This window comes from Felis catus, chromosome D2 (genome assembly GCF_018350175.1).
Source record: "Felis catus isolate Fca126 chromosome D2, F.catus_Fca126_mat1.0, whole genome shotgun sequence".
NCBI lineage: Eukaryota > Metazoa > Chordata > Mammalia > Carnivora > Felidae > Felis > Felis catus.
Window position 1 is genome coordinate 61,640,551 of NC_058378.1, and position 18,328 is coordinate 61,658,878.

General features: G+C 53.3%; 1 protein-coding gene across 4 annotated transcripts in view; it reads left to right on the forward strand.

Moving 5' to 3' along the window:
- NEURL1 (neuralized E3 ubiquitin protein ligase 1) overlaps positions 1-18,328 on the forward strand; it is a 79,010-nt gene that overhangs the window by 28,858 nt on the left and 31,824 nt on the right. Inside the window, exon 1 of one of the 4 annotated variants that reach the window (XM_023240889.2) lies at positions 15,877-16,072. The exons of 2 other annotated variants lie outside the window; for them this stretch is intronic. In XM_023240889.2, coding sequence (XP_023096657.2) covers positions 16,039-16,072 — 34 coding nt within the window. In that variant the 5' untranslated portion in view covers positions 15,877-16,038. Of the gene's footprint in view, positions 1-15,876; positions 16,155-18,328 lie in introns of those variants that run through there. One more of the 4 variants, XM_023240888.2, reaches the window with a different exon arrangement.

The following is an 18,328-nucleotide window of genomic DNA, read 5'->3' on the forward strand; positions in this document are numbered from 1 at the left end:
TTTATTTTTAATGTTTATTTATTTTTGAGACAGAGAGAGACAGAGCATGAACAGGGGAGGGTCAGAGAGAGAGGGAGACACAGAATCCGAAGCAGGCTCCAGGCTCTGAGCTGTCAGCACAGAGCCCGATGCGGGGCTCGAACTCACGAACCGTGAGATCATGACCTGAGCCGAAGTCGGAGGCTCAATCGACTGAGCCACCCAGGCGCCCCTCTTATTTTAGTGTTTTGAGACTTATGTATTTTGGGTTCTCTATTAGATATGTACTTTGCGGTCCTTTTCACCTGGTCTGTGACTTGTCTTTTCATTCTCTTAAAAGAGACTTTTGGTACTTTTTATGTAATATTGAAATAAATTACATAGTTTCCTGGCATACCAACCTGTCGTAAACAAACTCAGGGACAACACAACTTCTCTTATTGAGCATACAGTTCAATTGGAGGGAGCAGAAGGGCATCCAGGGACACCAGGAAAGACCGCCACCAGTTTTGAACACTCTCTGTGCTGTGGGCATCACTCATAATGTTTGCCAGAGGGAATGGAGCTCATCATTAGAGCTGAGGACCCTGTTTTTATTTGCGATGGCGATGTGTCCAATGAAAAGACTACATATCCCAGCTTCCCTTGAAGCATGGGGTAGCCATGTGACTACATTCTGGTCAGTAAGTATAAATTTGAATTGTTGGGTAGACTTTGAATAAGGTTCCTTTAAGCAGGGGCAGATAGCTGGTGTAGGTCCTTTGATTTTAGTTTTCTACGAACCTCCTTCTTCCTGCTTGGAATGTGGACAAGGTGGCTGGAGCTTCAGCAGCTATCCTGAATCATGAAGCAAACTTGAAGTGGCATGTGGAATGGGAGGTAGAAAGATAAAAGAAGCCTGGGTCCCTGATGACTACAGAACGGATACACTGGGCTTGGACTACGTACTTACAGACTTGTTCTATGTGAGAGAAGACACCTTAAGTGTTTAACAAATCCATGTCATTTCTGGTTTTTGTAACTAGCTATCAAATGCAATTCTTAAAGGAATTTGGCTAATAAGGCAGCGGGTCAGGGGGAAGTCATTTCTACTGCATACGTATTTATGTCATTGAGATCATACTGTTAGAAAAGTTTTTGTTTCTGCGTTTCTGCGTTTCGTGCTTACCTTTGTCACTACTGTTTCCTCCACCATTACAACTATCTTCACCTTTATTACCCTCCTTTTCATACTGTGTGAATAATTTTCGTTATTGTAACAGTCTTTGAGAGGATTCACTTCTCGCTGCTGGAGGGTTGTTTCTATGGAAACTGTATTTCTCTTGGTAAATATTCCACTGAGGGAAGCTTTGTCACTGGGGAGCATCTGTGGAAATGGGTAGAGTTAGCGATCAGATTTAGGGTAGTTTCAGTGTTCACTGGGCATGGACCATGCCAGTCATTTCTGCCCTGCAGATAGCCAGCATTGTCCCTTATGGGGAAGCTCTACAGGGATGTACATGAAGCAACAGGGATGCATTTCAGTCTTAAGCCAGGGTTGGCTTGTGGGGCAGGTCAGAGTCAGCAATGCCTGTAAAGAAAGGCTGGGGAAATTAAACTTGATGGCGTAAGAAATAAGTGAAGGTTCTTGAGTAGGGAAGGTTCTTGAGTAGAGAAATAAGTGAAGGTTCTTGAGTAGCATGGTTTGTGTAGGAAGGGTTGGGATGGGGTGGAGGGAACTCAAAGGTGGACAGGCCATTTAGGAGGCCTTCATGGTGATCCAGGCAGGAAGTGGTGAAGGTCAAGTTTTAGGTGGGTCATGTATTAAACAGTTAAGCAGACATCAGGAGAGGATTAAACATGCAAACTTATTTTAAAAATTATCTCAGGAAATACCTGTGTGAGGAAAAATAGGGAAGAAGTGGAGAGAATCTGGGTGGGTCAGCAGACCTCAGTGCAAGTGTCCCTGAGTAAGAAGAAAGATAAGGAAGAAAGCTTGATGGAAATATTTTAGACCGCAATGCATTTCTTTTTTTTTTTTTCAATATATGAAGTTTATCGTCAAATTGGTTTCCATACAACACCCAGTGCTCATCCCCAAAGGTACCCTCCTCAATACCCATCACCCACCCTCCCCTCCCTCCCACCCCCCATCAACGCTCAGTTTGTTCTCAGTTTTTAAGAGTCTCTTATGCTTTGGCTCTCTCCCACTCTAACCTCTTTTTTTTTTCTTCCTTCCCCTCCCCCATGGGTTTCTGTTAAGTTTCTCAGGATCCACATAAGAGTGAAACCATATGGTATCTGTCTTTCTCTGTATGGCTTATTTCACTTAGCATCACACTCTCCAGTTCCATCCACGTTGCTACAAAGGGCCATATTTCATTCTTTCTCATTGCCCTGTAGTACTCCATTGTGTATATAAACCACAATTTCTTTATCCATTCATCAGTTGATGGACATTTAGGCTCTTTCCATAATTTGGCTATGTTGAAAGTGCTGCTATAAACATTGGGGTACAAGTGCCCCTATGCATCAGCACTCCTGTATCCCTTGGGTAAATTCCTAGCAGTGCTATTGCTGGTAGACCGCAATGCATTTCTAAGGAAAGTTTTGCAAGACCCTTGGGGAGTCCTCAAGGCCAAGTCATCGTTGCTGATCAGAGGGCTTATATCCCTGCCCCACTCAGTCATTGGCTGGGAGCAGCCGTGGGAAGCCTGGTCTTGGAGCAAACACTGGGATGGATTTCAGAGTTCCAGAGCTGGGGCCCTCAGTCAAGTGTGCTTCCTGTGCTGGAACACCTAAGGGGGTTGACTGGGGTGGAGGATGAGGAAGGCGAGTGCTCTCTCTAGGGCTGTCATTGCAAGTAACAGTGCTGACCTGGGTTGGCTTAAACAGTGAGGAGCCATACTATCCCAGATCACAGGCAGTCCAGGGGTGGGTAGATTTCAGGGTTGGTGGGCAAGGATGTAGTCAAGGGGGAGGTACTTGCCATCTCTGTGCTCTGCCATCCATGGGTTGGCTTCCTTCTGGACTAGTAGTGACACGGCCATGACAGTGCCAGGAATCACAACCGGACACGACAGTACCTAGAGGAAGAAGAACACTCTCTCGTGCCTCTTTCTCAGAGGGGTCTGGCTGGTTTTCCACTAAACATCACCGGCCAAAAGTGGGCCACATGGCCGTTCTTGATCCGATCACTGGCAAAGGGAATGAAACCCTTGTGATCAGTTTATACCAGTGGATTACAACCCTGGCTGCACATTAGAAACCACCTCGTTTTAGAAACCATGCTTTTAGAAACATCCATGCCTGGGCCCTGTCTTCAGAGTTTCTGTGCTAATTGGTCTGGAATGGGAACTAAGCATCGGTAATTTGGTAACGTCCTTAGGTGATGCTAATGTGCAGCCAGGGTGGAGAACTCTCACCTTGGAGTAGAATGGATGCTGGGGAGGCAGCCACCATGTTCCTTATGGTCACTCACCAGTTTTGTGTGGCCGGCGCAAGGCACAGCCTCTGAGCCTGTTTCCTCATTTGTGAGGGGGGGGGGGGGGCTGGCAGTAGCCACCTCCTGCCGTTCCTGGGAAGATTGAATGAACTCACAGATGCCCCTAGACTTTGCGAACTCTAAGTCGCTGACACCTGAAGGATGGTTGCTCATCCTCCTCCTTCATTTTGGAGGGAAAGGGTAGCTTCTGTGCTGCCACGAACAGGGTAGTGATTTCTCCCGAGCACAGCTTCCTGCCGTTAAAATAAAAAACGAAAGAGAAGGAAAAAACGACAGACCAGGAAGCCAGAGGCAAAGGCAGTGGGCTCTTTTCTTCTTGGAAGGCGTGGGTTTGAATGTGCTGCTATAAACGGTTTATGCAAACGAGTTGGAGGGGCTCATCCCCCTGCTGCCTGGATCCGGGACTGGCTGGGAGACAGCCAGGCACACGGCTTCCGGCATCTCCTCCTTGCAGTCTCCTCCTCGTAGACCTGCAGTGGGCGGCTGGGGGCTGGTGGACGCTCCCCTGCTGCCTCCAGGGAAGATGGTCAGATAAGGCTCTGGTTCCTCGGTGTTCCGGACACACCTGGCTGCCTGGCTTCTTGGCTGTTTCTGAGTGAGCACTGCCTGGTGCTGCCAGGAGTACCGAGGGAGCAGCGAGGGCCACCCCCAGGGCTGTGAGGTCTTAGGCCAGGCCGTCTCTTACTCTCAGGTACCACTGTGTCCACAGGGACCTGGGGCACCGTGGCTGGAAGGGTGATCTTATAGCTGCCCTCTGGGGCTTGGATAAGGGACCGATGGGGCCAAGTAAAGGCCACCCGCCAGCAGCCCTGGTCTCCCTTCCTCCCTCCTCCTCTTCCTCTCCTTCTTTTCTTCCTTTCTTCATAAAATACACTTTGAGTGCTACCCAGTGCCCACCATGCTAGGTGCTGGGGATCTAGAGCTAAAAGGTCTGCCATTGGGTTGCTCCAGGTATGAGATGGGGACCCTCCCCATCACTGTAGGGCTGGGGCTGCACAAAAGGCTGGACAAGTCTTGGAGAAGGAAGGCCCTGTCTGCTCTGGGGCATTGGGATGATCTCAGGGGAAAGGTCCCTCTGAGCTAAGAGATGACGGTGAGACAGGAGTTTCTGAATGCCTAGTGTGGTAAGGGGCACTCCAGGTAGGGGAACAGTGTTCAAGGAGCCATGGGCATGTGAGGTGCAACCATGTTCGAGTATATATGTGGTTCTTGTGCGTGGAGTGTAGATAGTTGGTCTGGGGGATGTCACAGGACATGAGGCCAGACCCGTGGGCTGGGGCCAGTTCACAGAGAACCTTGAACGTGGTCAAGTTTATCCACTGTCGGCTCTTTGCTGGTCAGTGACCAGTTGGATTAGTCAGGTAGAAAGGTCAGCCTGGCAGCCCTGAGGAAGAGGGATGGGAGGTCAAAGGCTGTAGGAAGAATTGTCCAGATGATGCTGGTGGCCTGAAATTTGGGAGTAGCCAGAGGATGGATTATAGAAGGACACAGTGACTATTGAGATGGAGGAATCCAGGATGATACCAGACTTCTGGCCTGGCTAGTAGAACTCTAGGGGTAAACCAGGCCACAGAACCTTGGAGATGTACCCATGTCTGGTGGGGTCAGGAAGAGGACTGACCGGGATGCAGTGGGCAGCGGAGGAGTACCCAACCAAGAGCATCCTGGCCCATCCTTGGCTCTCCACCAGACCTTGGTGGAAAGTGGCGGAGAGGGAGGGGCTATTGCAGACAGTGCAGGAATTCTTAATTGCCTTCCCCCAAATGATTCCCTCCCATAGCTCTGATTCAGGAAAATCCTGGTTCGGAGCTAAAATGCATGTGTCCGGTGCCTCCATTTTACAGATGTGAGAGCTGTGGCTCAGAATGGAGATTGACTAGCCCAAGGTCATAGAGCAAAATATGGAGGTGGCAGCATGACTAGTAAAAATAGACCCCCCAACAAAGACCAAGGTGGTCACCTCCCTTCTTTGGCCCTGAGAACAAAGAGCTCCCCTCTGGGTAGGAACAGTGGGTTTGGCTAAGCAGGGTGGAAGGTGTGAGGGCTGGGACATTGTTTTAGAGAAGAGAGGGACGCCCTGGGGGAGAGATCCCTGCTCCCATTTGCCCAGCAATGGGGCCCAACACAGGAGCTGCATTAACCCACCTCTTGGAGCCCTTATCCCTGCCAGGAGGGAGGAACCTCTATAGACATTGAAAGGGGCCACCCTCCCTGAGTCTCCCCAAACCCAGGCAGGCCTCTGCAGACCTTCCTGAGCCTTGTGAAGTTTTACCTGACTCCCAGGGAAGGCTCTTTCCTCTAAAAGCTGGTGTTGGAGAGGCCACCTTGTGCGTTGCTGGGGTCTCTCGTGGCCCGCCTGACCCTTGGCTCCAGCAGCTGGAGGGAAGGAGGGAGGAAGTAGCCCCGAAGGGTATGGAATCTTGGGGAACGAGGCTGAGATACTGGAGAGAGAGGAAAGGAAGGTGGGGGCAAAGGATGAACGTGCAGATTGGGAGATGGGGCAGCTACAGGGAGGAAAAAGGGTTTCCTGTCACCGCCTTCACCCTGTGGTTATTTCTGCCCTTCTTGGGCTGTTCTTGAAGCAGGAAGACCACAGTCCCCACAGCTGCCTTTGGTCCAGCCACACCTTGAGCTCTGGCTCCAGAGGGAAGGGTTGCCAGCACTGAGCCAGCCACATTGTCATGGTCCCCAGGCCTCTAGGTCCCCAGTCACATTGTCATGGTCCCCTGTTTGTGGGGCTTCTCGCCGATGTGATGTGAGGCTGTCAGGGGTTGGGATCAGGGACTCAGTCTGGGCTTCGGGCTGTCGGTGCACTTGGGGGCGGTAGAATTCCTTCAGAGGCTCGGTGGGCTCGAAAGCCGTCAGCCTCTCCGGAGAGGCCACGTCAGCACTCACAGGTTCCTGTGTGCCTGGGGGTGCTGCCCTCCACTCTGCAACTGGCATGGCCAATGTCTGCCGTGCTCTGGGTCATGGTCTCTGGGAAGTGGGCACAGGGCTGGCATAGGTCAGTGGCTGAATGGACCTTAGGTCTGTCACTCACTTTTGTTCTGTGAGAACAGAAACTCCTGTTTCAGAGCCAAGCTGAGCCCCCTCCCCGCTTCTGGTGAGCACCTGCCATTCCCTTTCTCTTTTCAGAGCATTTGTGTCTCAGGGCCTGAAAGGCCCGATACCTTCTTGCATTAATCTGCACTTCCCCTTTGGACACGTGTATGCTATAAAGCTCTGGCTCCCAGAACTCAGAGCCCTCTCTGACACACCCCCCCCCCCATATGGGAGTAGGCCCAGACCCTGGTTGGGGTGAGGTCTGTGGGTGGGTGCTTAGATGGACAGCAGGGACCCACACAGGGCAGGGCAACGACTGTGGGAACGCCACAGCCAAAGTCCAGAGGCGGCTGACGTCGGGATCAGCAATATTTACATTCGTGCCTGCACCCACCCTGGGACCCTCTGATGGATGCTGTGTTTACTTGATTGAAGGGGGCTTTTCTCAGGGCAGCACTGTGTTGTAGACAGAGTCCTGGAGCCCAGACTCCTGAGTCTGAGGTCTGGGTTCTGGGTGGCTTTGGTGCTTTCTGGCTTTGGCAATTCTTTTCCATCTCGAGCCCGTTTTTCTCATCTGTTAAAACGGGATGAGCATCTGCCCTGTTGTACCAAATGCTTTTGCAAATCCGGTAAGATTTTGGTGAAAGTTTTTTTTTTTTTGTAACTTTTATGAGCTGGGTCATTGTTCCAAGAGGCCACGTGTCAGAGAGGCCAGCACTCGGACGCCCGTGTCTGGTGGATGCGCATGCAAATCCCGGACTTGCTGCATATTAGCTGTGTCACTGGGCTACATATTAGCTGTGTCTGAGCCCCCATTTCCCCACCGAGGGTGCTGAGTTCCAGTGCTGCCTTTTCCTCCTGTGGGCCCACAGCAGGTGTTTCAAGATGCCCGCAGCAGATGTAATTTTCTTAATTGATTTGAGTACTCGTTTGTCTTAATTCCTTCCTAAGTTTTGTAGGTGGAAGAGGCGCTGGGACCCTTGCTAAAGGGGTACAGGTTCTTTAGGGGAGCCAGGTCAGAGATCACGGTGGGCGGGGCGAGGCAGCTAGTCCTGGTGGGTCTAAGGAGCTCTGAGGGGTGGAGGCCCCTGAGCAGCTGGTAAAGCGCGTCTGGTGGAGGCCTCTCTCCTGGGCTGGGAATCTGAGACCTCGGGCCCCAGCAGCCCTCTGACAGCTCCCGAGACAGCCCAGCTTCTCCGCTCTGCTGAATGGCTTCCCAGATCCTGTACCCTGATCTGGCCTGGGCCCTGTTTGGTCACGAGCCCAGGCCTCACCAAGGCCGTACCCATTATCATTTGCCTGGCCAGTATCCACTGCCCACCCTCCCAGGAGGTACACCGTCCAGTGCTCATGAGTGCAGGCCCTGGAGGCCAGCTGACCTGAGGGCAAATGCTAACTCTACCATTTCCACATTCTATGCCCCAGTTTCTCATCTGTCAGGTGAGTGTTCCTCTGCCTCCCACACTGTTCTGAGCACACGGCATGTGTGAACTCATCCCCCACCCACTCCCCCTGTAGCCCTGTGAGGCAGGCATTATTATCATCAACCTCATTTTCAGAAGAGTAGGTGTTAGAACCAGGATTTGAACACAGGCAGTCTGACTCTAGAGCCTGCTCTTTAAAAACAATTTTTTTAATGTTTATTTATTTATTTATTTATTGAAGTTTATTTGTTTATTTACTTATTTGTTTATTTAGAGTGAGGGAGGGGCAGAGAGAGAGGGGAGAGAGAGAATCCCAAGCAGGCTCTAGGCTACCAGTGCAGAGCCTGACATGGGGCTTGATCTCATGAACTGCGAGATCATGACCTGAGCTGAAATCAAGAGCTGGACGCTTAACTGACTGAGCCTCCCAGGTGCCCCCAGAACCTGCCCTTAGCCACCACCTGTGAAGCCATCTAATGTAGACAGACACACACTCTTAAATGGTGGCAGTGAGTAGCACTTAGTGTTGTCAGATCATTGGGATCTGGCTGCCGGTGGCCCTGCTGGCAGGGCTTGGCCTCTGGGGGTCCTGCACCATCACACTCCTATCCCCGCTAATGCCCAATGTCTGACTGTTGGAGTGGGTGGCCCCAGCAGGGGGCAGGGCCAGGGCACAGGAGTAGAGGTGGGGGCTGAGCCAGCTGGTCCTGGGCTCTGCCGTTCCTCAGTAAGCTGGACCCGGGAGGGGCAGGAAGCAGAAGAGAGCCTGAGAGCAGACTCCTCAGAGGCAGGAGGAGGGGTTGAAGGAGGCCCAGGGGGCCCTCCCAGCCCCGGGATGGTTTCTTCTGACTGGGGTGTGTGTGTGTGTGTGTGTGTGTGTGTGTGTGTGTGCGTGTGCGCGCGTGTGTGTGCGCGTGTGTGTGTGTGTGTGTGCGTGCGTGTGTGTGCGCGCGCATGAGGGTGGGGTGGGGGAGGGTGGTCTCTGCCTGCAGAGGAAGGATTTAACCTCCTGTTATCAGCTGCCAGCTTTTCTCATAATCCGGACAGGCCTGCGGGATCAGTCGGGTATGTTTACGCATCTCGGAGGGATGAGGCTCATGTCTTGCTCCAGCACATGTGTCCTGTCTCCCGAGTTGCCTTGGGTCTCATCTCTCTGCCTCACCTCCCCCGTAAACGTTTCATTGTCTGCCCTTCCTCACCCTCCTCGGCAAGGTCATAATTTAGGGAGCACCTTACGAATTCAGGCCCTGGTAATTTATCACTTGTGATTGATCTCTGGGACAAGGACTGACTTCAAGTTGAAAGTTCACTCTGCCCCTGAACAAAAACAGAGCACTAACCAGGTGATGAGGGACGATGTTTAATCCGCTTGCTTAGAAGGACCTACTGTTACTCAGCACTCTGAAATGGTATTTGCATTTCAGGCATGCGTGCAGTAACACACGTAAAGCACCAGTGAGTGGTGCACGGTGAGCGGTGCTGAGTAAATGGTGCTCACGGGATGGCGTAGATGGTCATTGTCTATTAAGGCCCTCCTCCTCCCTTTCTTTTCCTCGGTGTAACATGCTGGGTGTGCTGTGTTCATATCCTGCCTCCTACCTCTCTCCTTGCTGAGACCGGGGCAGCAACCTTAGACCCTCTATGTAGTACATAGATTCCTGAGCTCTCTGGGTCTCTGAACAACATCATCGACAGCAATAGTTACTATTACTTGTTGAGCCAAGCACAGGGCCTCAGAGAAGCTCAGGGGGTTGGCCGGTCACGCGGTGGTAGAGCTTGCCTGTCTGACCATAAGATCAGCGCTCCCAACCCGTGCAAGGGTGGGGTGGGCACATCTCTCCACCCTCCCTGGCCAATGACCTAAATCTTACCATAGGCAAATGTTTGCTTCCCGGTAGGGGCTCTGTGGGTGTGGGCTCCGTCTGGCACACTCTGTCCTGGGAATTAAAACCTGGTTTCTTCCTTGTTGTGTCCTTTCTGCCTAGCATGGACGGTGAACCCTCCGTCTGGTCCAGGCTGGCCGGGCTGGCCCTGGGAAGCGGGCGTAGGTGTGTTTGTGTCTTGGAGGGGCTGAGAAAGGGCTGCCTGGCACTGGGCCCAGGGGCTGGGAGGGGCGGCCAAGTCCAGGCCGTTTTCTCAGATTCTCTTTCAGTTTCCGCCCCCGCCTCTGCACCTGTTGTGTTCCCATCATCCTGGGCGGCTGGCAGCTGTCACTGCTGGGGCACCTGTCCCAGCTCCAGAGGACGTCCCATAGACTCCCTGGCTCCAGTTTCTCTGCAGCACATAGCTCATGCTCTCAGCCTGTGTCCCTGTGTGTCTTTATCCTCCTCTCCATGCACACTGCTCTCTTTGTGCACTCTTGTCCTGGTTCTGGGCACGGGAAGAAGCTTTGGGATGGAGGTCCCTGCTTCCCATTCTCCGGCACCAGGCCCGGTCTAACGATGGCCCAGGAACGATGGCCCTGGCAGGTTGGCCTCAAGCCTCAAATGCCAGGTGACTCATCAGTTCAATCGAATTATCACTTGTTCTTGACGAAAAAGATACTATAGCAACCAGGAACTGCCTCCCAGCTCCTCCCCAGCAGGGCTGCTTCCCCTCTCTGACCTCTCTTTATGGACCTCTGCAGATAGGAATCCCGTCTGCCCCCACACCATAAAGAGAAGTTACCCCCTCTCCTTGTCCAGTTTTATCTTCCGTGGCTTTGGATGCCCTGACCCGAATGTCAACGGCAGGTTAAGCACCAGAAGACATTAAACCTAAGTTTATGTCCTTATTCTGTATCCGTTGCGTGACCCCTGGAAAGTCCACAGCTTACTAGGCCTCATGTGCTACCCCCATAAAATGAGCACGTTACTTCATGGCCTTCTTGAAGGCAATGCTACTGGACCAGAGCTTTCTTGAGGCTCCTTCCCTTCAGAGATCTTGGAATGTGCGATTCTGATGGTTGCTGTTGTTCAGTGAACTTGTTCCATGTTTTGTTCTTCATCTGCTAGGTCTGCCCTGGACTTTTGAGTTCTGAGAGGGCAGGTTTAGCTGGGGATGTGGGTGATGGGCCTTGGGGGACGTGGATGAGGAAGGGCTTGGTGAGGAGAGATGTGGGCTGAGTAGCCTGCCATGGAGACGAAGGTGGCCCTCAAGAGGGAAGAGGAGCAGGCAGAAGGAAATCAGAAGGCAGGGGGAGAGGGCTCTCCGGAGCTGAGTGGGTTCAGAGAGCCAAGGGGGCGGAAGTTCTCTGCAGCCAGAGATCAGATGCAGCAGGGGGCTAGCCAGAAAGGGAGGGGTTCTTAAGATTGGCAACGTTTCTCCCAGACCAAATTGTTTCCCCAGGACACATGCAGCCCTGCCTTCTGCCTTGTGGGCTCTGAGGCATTGCAGCCCCCATGCAGGTCATGGACAGGTCTACTTTCTGCAAGATTTCCAGGATGGAGCCCAGGATGGGCTCTCCTGCTAACAGACTGGAAGTCCAGTCTTCCTCCAGTCCTCAGTCTCCCCACCTTCATTAAAGCTCCATCCTGGGGTATCACCCTCCATCCATTGGAAAACTCCTAGGCTCTGCCTCCAAATAGAATCCCTCTGATTCCTTAAGGAAAAGGCACACTGTTCCCTTGTCTGCTCTTTCCCAAGCAAGAAGAATCCCTGCCCTTTGGCCTTTTCTGGATAGAGCATGAGTTTTGATGCAGACAGATCTGGGTTTGAGTCCCAGCTTGTCTTGCCTTCAGTGTAGCCTCTCCGAGCCTCAGTTTAATTGCCTGCAAGACGGGTAGGTCTCTGTCCTGCAGGGATGTTGTGGGGATTCGGTGGGATTATGTACTTGAAATACTTATCACGGTGCGTGGCACATAGTAAGTGCTCAATAAACGGTTGTGTTTATAGCCTCTCCTGTAGATTTACTTATAGATTCTCCATCCCTGTTCATATCCTTTCCATGCCTTCACGTTCCCTTTCACATCCTTTCTAGAGAACAGGATGCTAAAATAATTCAGCCGGAGGAAAGGAACTCCATTCCTTGATCCCAGCATGGCTTCTGCTTGGCTTCTGTAGGGAAGCAGTTGGGCCTTGCTTACCACTGGGTTCATAGTTGACACTCTGTGAACACTTGATGAGTGAGTGAATGATGTAGGTCAGTGGTTTTCTCGCCCCATTTAGAAACAGAATCCTTTGGCTGAATGAAATTTTTTGTGATGCCCCAATGAATGAAACAGAGAGGGCATGCAGTGCTGGCTGCTGCTTCATCTGTAGAGGCCTGGACACTGCTCTTGGGAGGCGGTAGGGGGGACGCTCAGACACAGGATGTCGCCACTTCCTATTTAAATTGGGGAGTGGATTGTAGGAAACAGGGCCCAGGCCTGCCGGGGAACCCCTTTAGACAGTGGTGTTGTGAAAGCCCAGGGTCCAAGCGCCCCCAGTCCACTCTCCAGTGGCCAGAGTGAGGGCCACCACCTACCTGAAGGACTTCTGGTTTGCTGAACTTTCGCTCTGTCCCCATTCCTGCTTGGTTACTGACCCCCAGTCCTGCTTGCAGAAAATTATGTGGATTCTCTTCCATTCCTGAGATCTTTCCTGAGCACTTGCTCTGTGCAGGCATAATGCTAGGCTGGAGGGGAGAGAGGGCAAGTCAGGTCCAGGCCCATCCCTGCTCACACTCCTGCTTTTTTTCCCTGGCGCCTTTTCTTCCTCCGTGCATTCTCCACACCAGATGGCTGGATGACCTTTTAGAAATGCAGGTCTGGTCTTGTTGCTTCTCTGCTGAACCCTCTCAGGGGTTCCCTACTGCTCTCAGAGGGAAGGCCAGATTCTTCACCCTGGTCTTCAAGGCCCTCCTGGTGTGTCCTTTGACCACCTTGGCCTGCCAGCGGAAACTTTCCCCCGGCTCCTGCTGCTGCCTTTGCCCCAGCTGTACCAATCTTGCTTCTAGAATGTGTGGGGCTTCCTCCAGCCACAGTGCCTTTGTACATGTCATGGTTACTCTCTGGAGCGCTCTCTCTCTCTCTTTTTTAAAATGTTTATTTATTTTGAGAGAGAGAGAGAGAGAGACAGGCAGAGGCAGAGGGATAGAGAACCCCGAAGCAGGCTTTGTGCTCAGTGCAGAGCCTGACATGGGGATTGATCTCATAACTGTGAGATCATGACCTGAGCCAAAATTAAGGGTTAGCTGTGTAACCCATGAGCCATCAAGGTCTCCCTGGAGCTCTCTCCCTTCAAATCTACCTCCATAGCACATAGACCTACTTATCCTTCACCTTTGCTTTTCGGGAAAGCCAGTCCCAAGCCCCCTGAGAACCCTACTCCTTTGGAACACTTTTCTAGGATTGTGATTCTGTGTGCTTTAGTGAGACTACTTGAGAGATACGTTTCCCTCTGGACTGTAAGTCCTCGAGAGCTAGGGCTTATTACTGATCACCTCTGCACCCCCAACTTAGTGTCTGCCCCATAGTCGTAAGTGCTCATCAGTGTTGGTCAAGTTGAATTGTTCTGATGCACCCAGGGTAAGCAGACAAGGCCACAGCTAGGCATGACCATCTCTGTGTAGGGCAGAGTAAGACAAGGGCTTGGGAGAGGCATAGCGTGAGGTCCGAGGAGAGACAAGCTCCAAGAAGGGGGACTTACTCTGCCCCTGGGGTCCCAGGGAGGCTTCTCAGAAGAGGTGTTCCTAGTGATCAGGGAGTGGGAAGACTAGGCTGGCCATGTGAAAGGGGCTGGTGGGGAAGGGCCCAGGAAGGCACATTAAAAGGCAGGCAGGATGAGGGGAGTTGACTCTGCTGCTCTAAGAACAGCTTCCAGAGCAGCCTCTTTTTGCCTTGGTTTCCTCATCTGTAAAATGGGCATAAAAATGCAACTTATCCCTTAGGGTTGTCATGAGGATTGAGCAAATTAATGTGTGTAGTGTGCTTAGAACTGCTTGGCACATAGTCCTGGGTTTGCTATTATTATGATTATTTATCCCACAAAAGGAGTTTGGGTTGTTTCCCCCTCTGTTAGACTTTAAATTAGCCTCCTTCCCCCAGGAGAACGGGGTGTGTATGCCACGGAGCATGTGCATGTGTACGTGGCTGTGCACAGCCAACAGCAAGATGTGCCTGTACAAAGGGGCAGCCTTGTGTGGAATTGGGTGTCACAGCTCATTCCAGAGAGGAGACTCAGGCATGCCTCTGGTCTGGGAGGAGGATCAGCATACTGGGCCTGTGGACACTTTCATCCAGGGCCTGCCTAGCCCTCTGGCCCGTGACACTAGGTCAGGCCTGAGTGCCCCTCCCCCAGACCAACTCACGGGCGGCAACAGCAGGGTCTTGAGGTGAAGGCTCAGAGCCCAGCACGGCCCCTCGTAGTGTCCAGGCCTCTGAGTCCCTTATGATATGGGGCAGCCCCTACCTTTCCCGTAGCTCTTTCCCCAACTCCCATGTCTCCGCCCACTGGCCTTCCCTCCCCACCCAGATCTTTCCCTGGGAACCCAGATCCCTGACCCTGAGGACAGGGGCTGGGGGCTGGGCCGGGGCCCGGGAGAGGCCCTTGTCCTGCAGAGAGCTGCAATGGGTGATGGACTGTGAGATTGTCTCACAGACCCAGGCTTGAGTCGTGACTCTGCTTCTGACCTGGTGGGTCACCTCAGGCAATTTCCTGAGCCTTTCAGAGCCTCAATTTACTTTTCTGTAAAATGGACGTACCTACCAGTAGCGCCTCCCACCTGGAATACAAATGAGATAGTGCATGCAGTGCCTGACACACTGTGAGTGCTCGTTGCACAAAACGGTGTCGTTCTGGTGATTCCCTTGTGCTCCCAGCACTCACGCCTGCCTAGGACTCGAGGGGCCTGCCTTTCTCCCGCCCTCTGCCCTCTCTGCCTGCAACTCTGCCTGCAACCTCTCCCCTAAGCGTGGGGTGCCAGGTTTTTCACACTCAGGATTTCTCTAGAGACTGCGTGAGTCTGTGGGAGCGTGCGTGTGTTGAGTAGGCACATTGCAAGGTGTGTGTGGAACGGTGCGAGTGTGTGTCTGGTGGGCAGGAGGTAGGTAAGTGTGCATGGTGGTGAATGCTTATGCGAGCCTGGGTTTGTGCATATACGTGGGGCGTGGTGCAGACAGGTAGTTAGGTTGCTGACACACATTACCATTAAAGGGACCGTTGGTGTGGAGGTGAAAGCGTGGATCCCTGGGCTTCCATCCCAGCCCTGCCACTTTCTGGGTTGGTAACCTGCCTCTGCCTCACTTTTCTCATCTGTAAGATAATAATAATAATAATAATAGTAATAATAATAATAATAATGGTACCTATTGATGACAATACTGACCTCTTCACTCAGCCAGTGAGGACTTAAGGAGTTAATACTCCTAAAGCATTTGCAGGCAAGCCTGGAAGAAGATAGAAGCCATGTTAGCTGTTTGTTATTAAGCTCCACTAGCCCGACTGTAAGCCCCTTGAGGATAGGACAATGTGTGTTTTGCTCACCATGGAACCCTCATTGCCTTGCCCATTGTCTGCAAGTCGGAGGTGCATAATGACACGTGAATGGCTGTAAGCCTGGGTGAATGGGGAGGTTGTGTGCATGTGTGTGTATCTGTGATGAAGTGGGGAATGAGCATATGTGCGTGCACACGCGTTCATGTGCGCGCGCGTGTGTGTGTGTGTGTGTGTGTGTGTGTGTGTCTGCTCTGGTTGGGGCATCTCCAGTGCTTTCTGGAGCTTGGCTATTTCAGGAAGCCTCTAGTCTCCTCCTCCTTATGTAAATAAACATGACAGATCCCTTTGCCTGTACCAGTGCGGGGAGGTGGGGGAGGCTCCGGGAGTGGGTGGGAGCCTGGAGGCGGCAAGCTGGGCCAGAGGGGTGTGCTTGTGTGTGCGTGAGTGCGTGTGTGTGTGTGTGTGTGTGTGTGTGAGAGAGAGAGAGAGAGAGTGTGTGTGTGTGTGTGTGTGTGTGTAGCTGGCCTCGCGGGCAGGAGCCGTGTGCGGGAGGGAGTTTGTGGGGACACGGGAGGGGCGGGCTCTGCCCTGCCATGCCGGCTGCTGGCCGCGGGGGGAGGAGGAGGGGCAGGAGGAGGGGAGCTGGCGGCTAGGGTGGCTCGGTGACGAGGCCAGCCGGCCAAACGAAGGTGGCCGTGCTGCCCGCTGCCTGCGATGGGGGGACAGATCACCCGGAGCACTCTCCACGGTAAGGCCCCAGCTGATGCTAGGGGGTCTGCCCGGTCCCAGCCTGGGGACCACCTGGGGAGGCTGGAGCCCGGGACACTCGGGTGAGGGCATGATCATTCCCCTGCCTCTTTATTCCTTGGTGGGCTCTGGGGCCGTGGGAGGGGGCGCTTTTGGGTGGTTGGCACTGGGGAAAGCAAGGGAGCCTGGAGAAAGCAGGAAGAGGTGGGCTTTCTCTGGCAGCCGGCAGAGGTCAGGCAGCTAAGTCTCCCCGCAAAGTCTTGTTGTCCTCTTACCTTCTTGGGGTGCTGACCAGCCCCGACATGGGATGTGAGGCCCTGGGTCTCCATATCCCCCTCTCCTAAAACTGAGGCAAACCATAGTTAGACAGCTGGGGGGACGTGTTTGTAGTCCTGGGATGCAAGCCATGGAGGTCAGTGCTGTGTTCCATGATGGAGACGTGGAGAGATGTGTGGGCACACACGTGTGTGCGTAAGTGTGCGTGTGTGTGCCTGTGCTCACAAGGGTGCATTGGAGGTGTCCGTGGGTGTGTACCTGTGCCCGCTTGTGCCTAACACACGGATGTGCCTAACACAAGTGACAGCCCCCCACATTGCCTGACCTCAGTTCTCAAAGCGTATGCTCTTCTGGGGAGGCCAGTGAACTTCTGACCCCTGGGGTGTATGTCCACGGTCAGACAGACGGACAGGCGGGCAGGTGAAGGGGTGGAAGGGAGGAGCACTGGTTGGCTCCCCACTTGCAGAGCTGCTTTGTGACCCGGCTCCTGTCCCCTCAATCTGCCTGGCTCAAGCGCTGTGGTCTTGGGAGTAACATGGCCGATGTTAACATGGCACCAGACCCAGAAGGGAAAGACTTCCCAGGGACTTGTTTTGTCATTGCTGGGCCCGGGGAGCTGGGGTTTCTGTACAAACTGGCTGGTGCCAGAACAGTGTGCGCTGACCTTGGGCAGTCCCTGCCACACTGCCCTGTGTCCCCTGCTCCCCCCTCGGACGGGGTGTTAGGAGATGGGGCAGCCTCCATCTGCTGAGTCCAGTGGGCACTGAGGAACCTGGGTGGGGCCCAGGAAGGAGGGAGGGTGGTGGCAGGAGCGATCGGGAAGCTGTGGCTGGGGACCGGTGACCAGGTGGCTTCTCTCCCTTCCAGGCTCTGGACTTTGAGAGAGTAATTTCTAATTAAAAAAGAAAAAAGCAGGAAAGGAGACATGGGAAAAGCAAATCATTGGCTCTCTTAAAAGGAAATAAATTTTGTCCTGGGCCTGGAGGGCTAAGTGACAGATGGAAGGTCCTGGAAGACACATAATCCGGAGCCGGCCAGTGGCCTGGGCCTTGGCCTGAGACTCAGACTAGGCTGACCTGGGCCCGGCTCTGCGTGTCTGTGGCACGGGGGCTCCTCTCAGAGCTCACTGGCCCCAGCATGGCCTGTTGGCAGAGGGTCTGGAGCGGACTGGCATTTTCCACTGGAATCAGACTTGGGCAAGCCTGTGGCCTGGGAAGGACAGAGAGGCCCTCCAAACAGGCCCAGGATGCAGCACACTGTCCTCCAGCTGCCTTGGAGCACAGGCAAGACCGCCCGAGCCAGGATACGGCCTTCAAGAGTTCATGCTGTGGAGTAGATAGGCACGTGTCATAGTGAGGCCAGGTGTCTTCTGGAGCCTCGGTTTTCTCACCTGTTAATGGGGCTCATAGTAGTACCCTCTTCATAGGATTGTTGTGAGGGTTACGTGGGAGAGTATGAATAAAGACCGAGCATGGGGAAAACCAAAAGGGCTTGGAAAAGCATTCTGAGGCCAGGGTCATATCCGGGACAGGAGGATACCTGGGATATGCAGAGAATTCTAGGAGTGGGGGGCATCCAGGCCGGGTGGACGTTGGCGAGTGCTAATCAAGTGTCTCATCTGCTTTACCCTCCTTCCCTCCCCCACCCTCAGCCAATACCACCCACCTTAGGCTGGGCCTTCCACCAAGCTGGCCCGGACCCTTGCCTCAACTTACCATCAACACGAGTAGGAGAGGGGAGTTGGGGGTTGTGGAGAGGGTGTCTTTGCCTGTGTCCCATTGTCCCTTAGCCGGAACCTCTGCTTGCACGTCCTCACATGTCCTCGCCCGCATCCACAGCTGCTCAGGCCCACACCTATGCACCGGCTATCCCGGCCGCTGTGGCTTTAAAACTCTTCCCGGGAGGCGTGTTGGGGGAAGTGGGAGATCCAGGGGTATCGCTCCTTGCTCGGGGCGCCCTCAGCCCACACCCAATTGCCTAA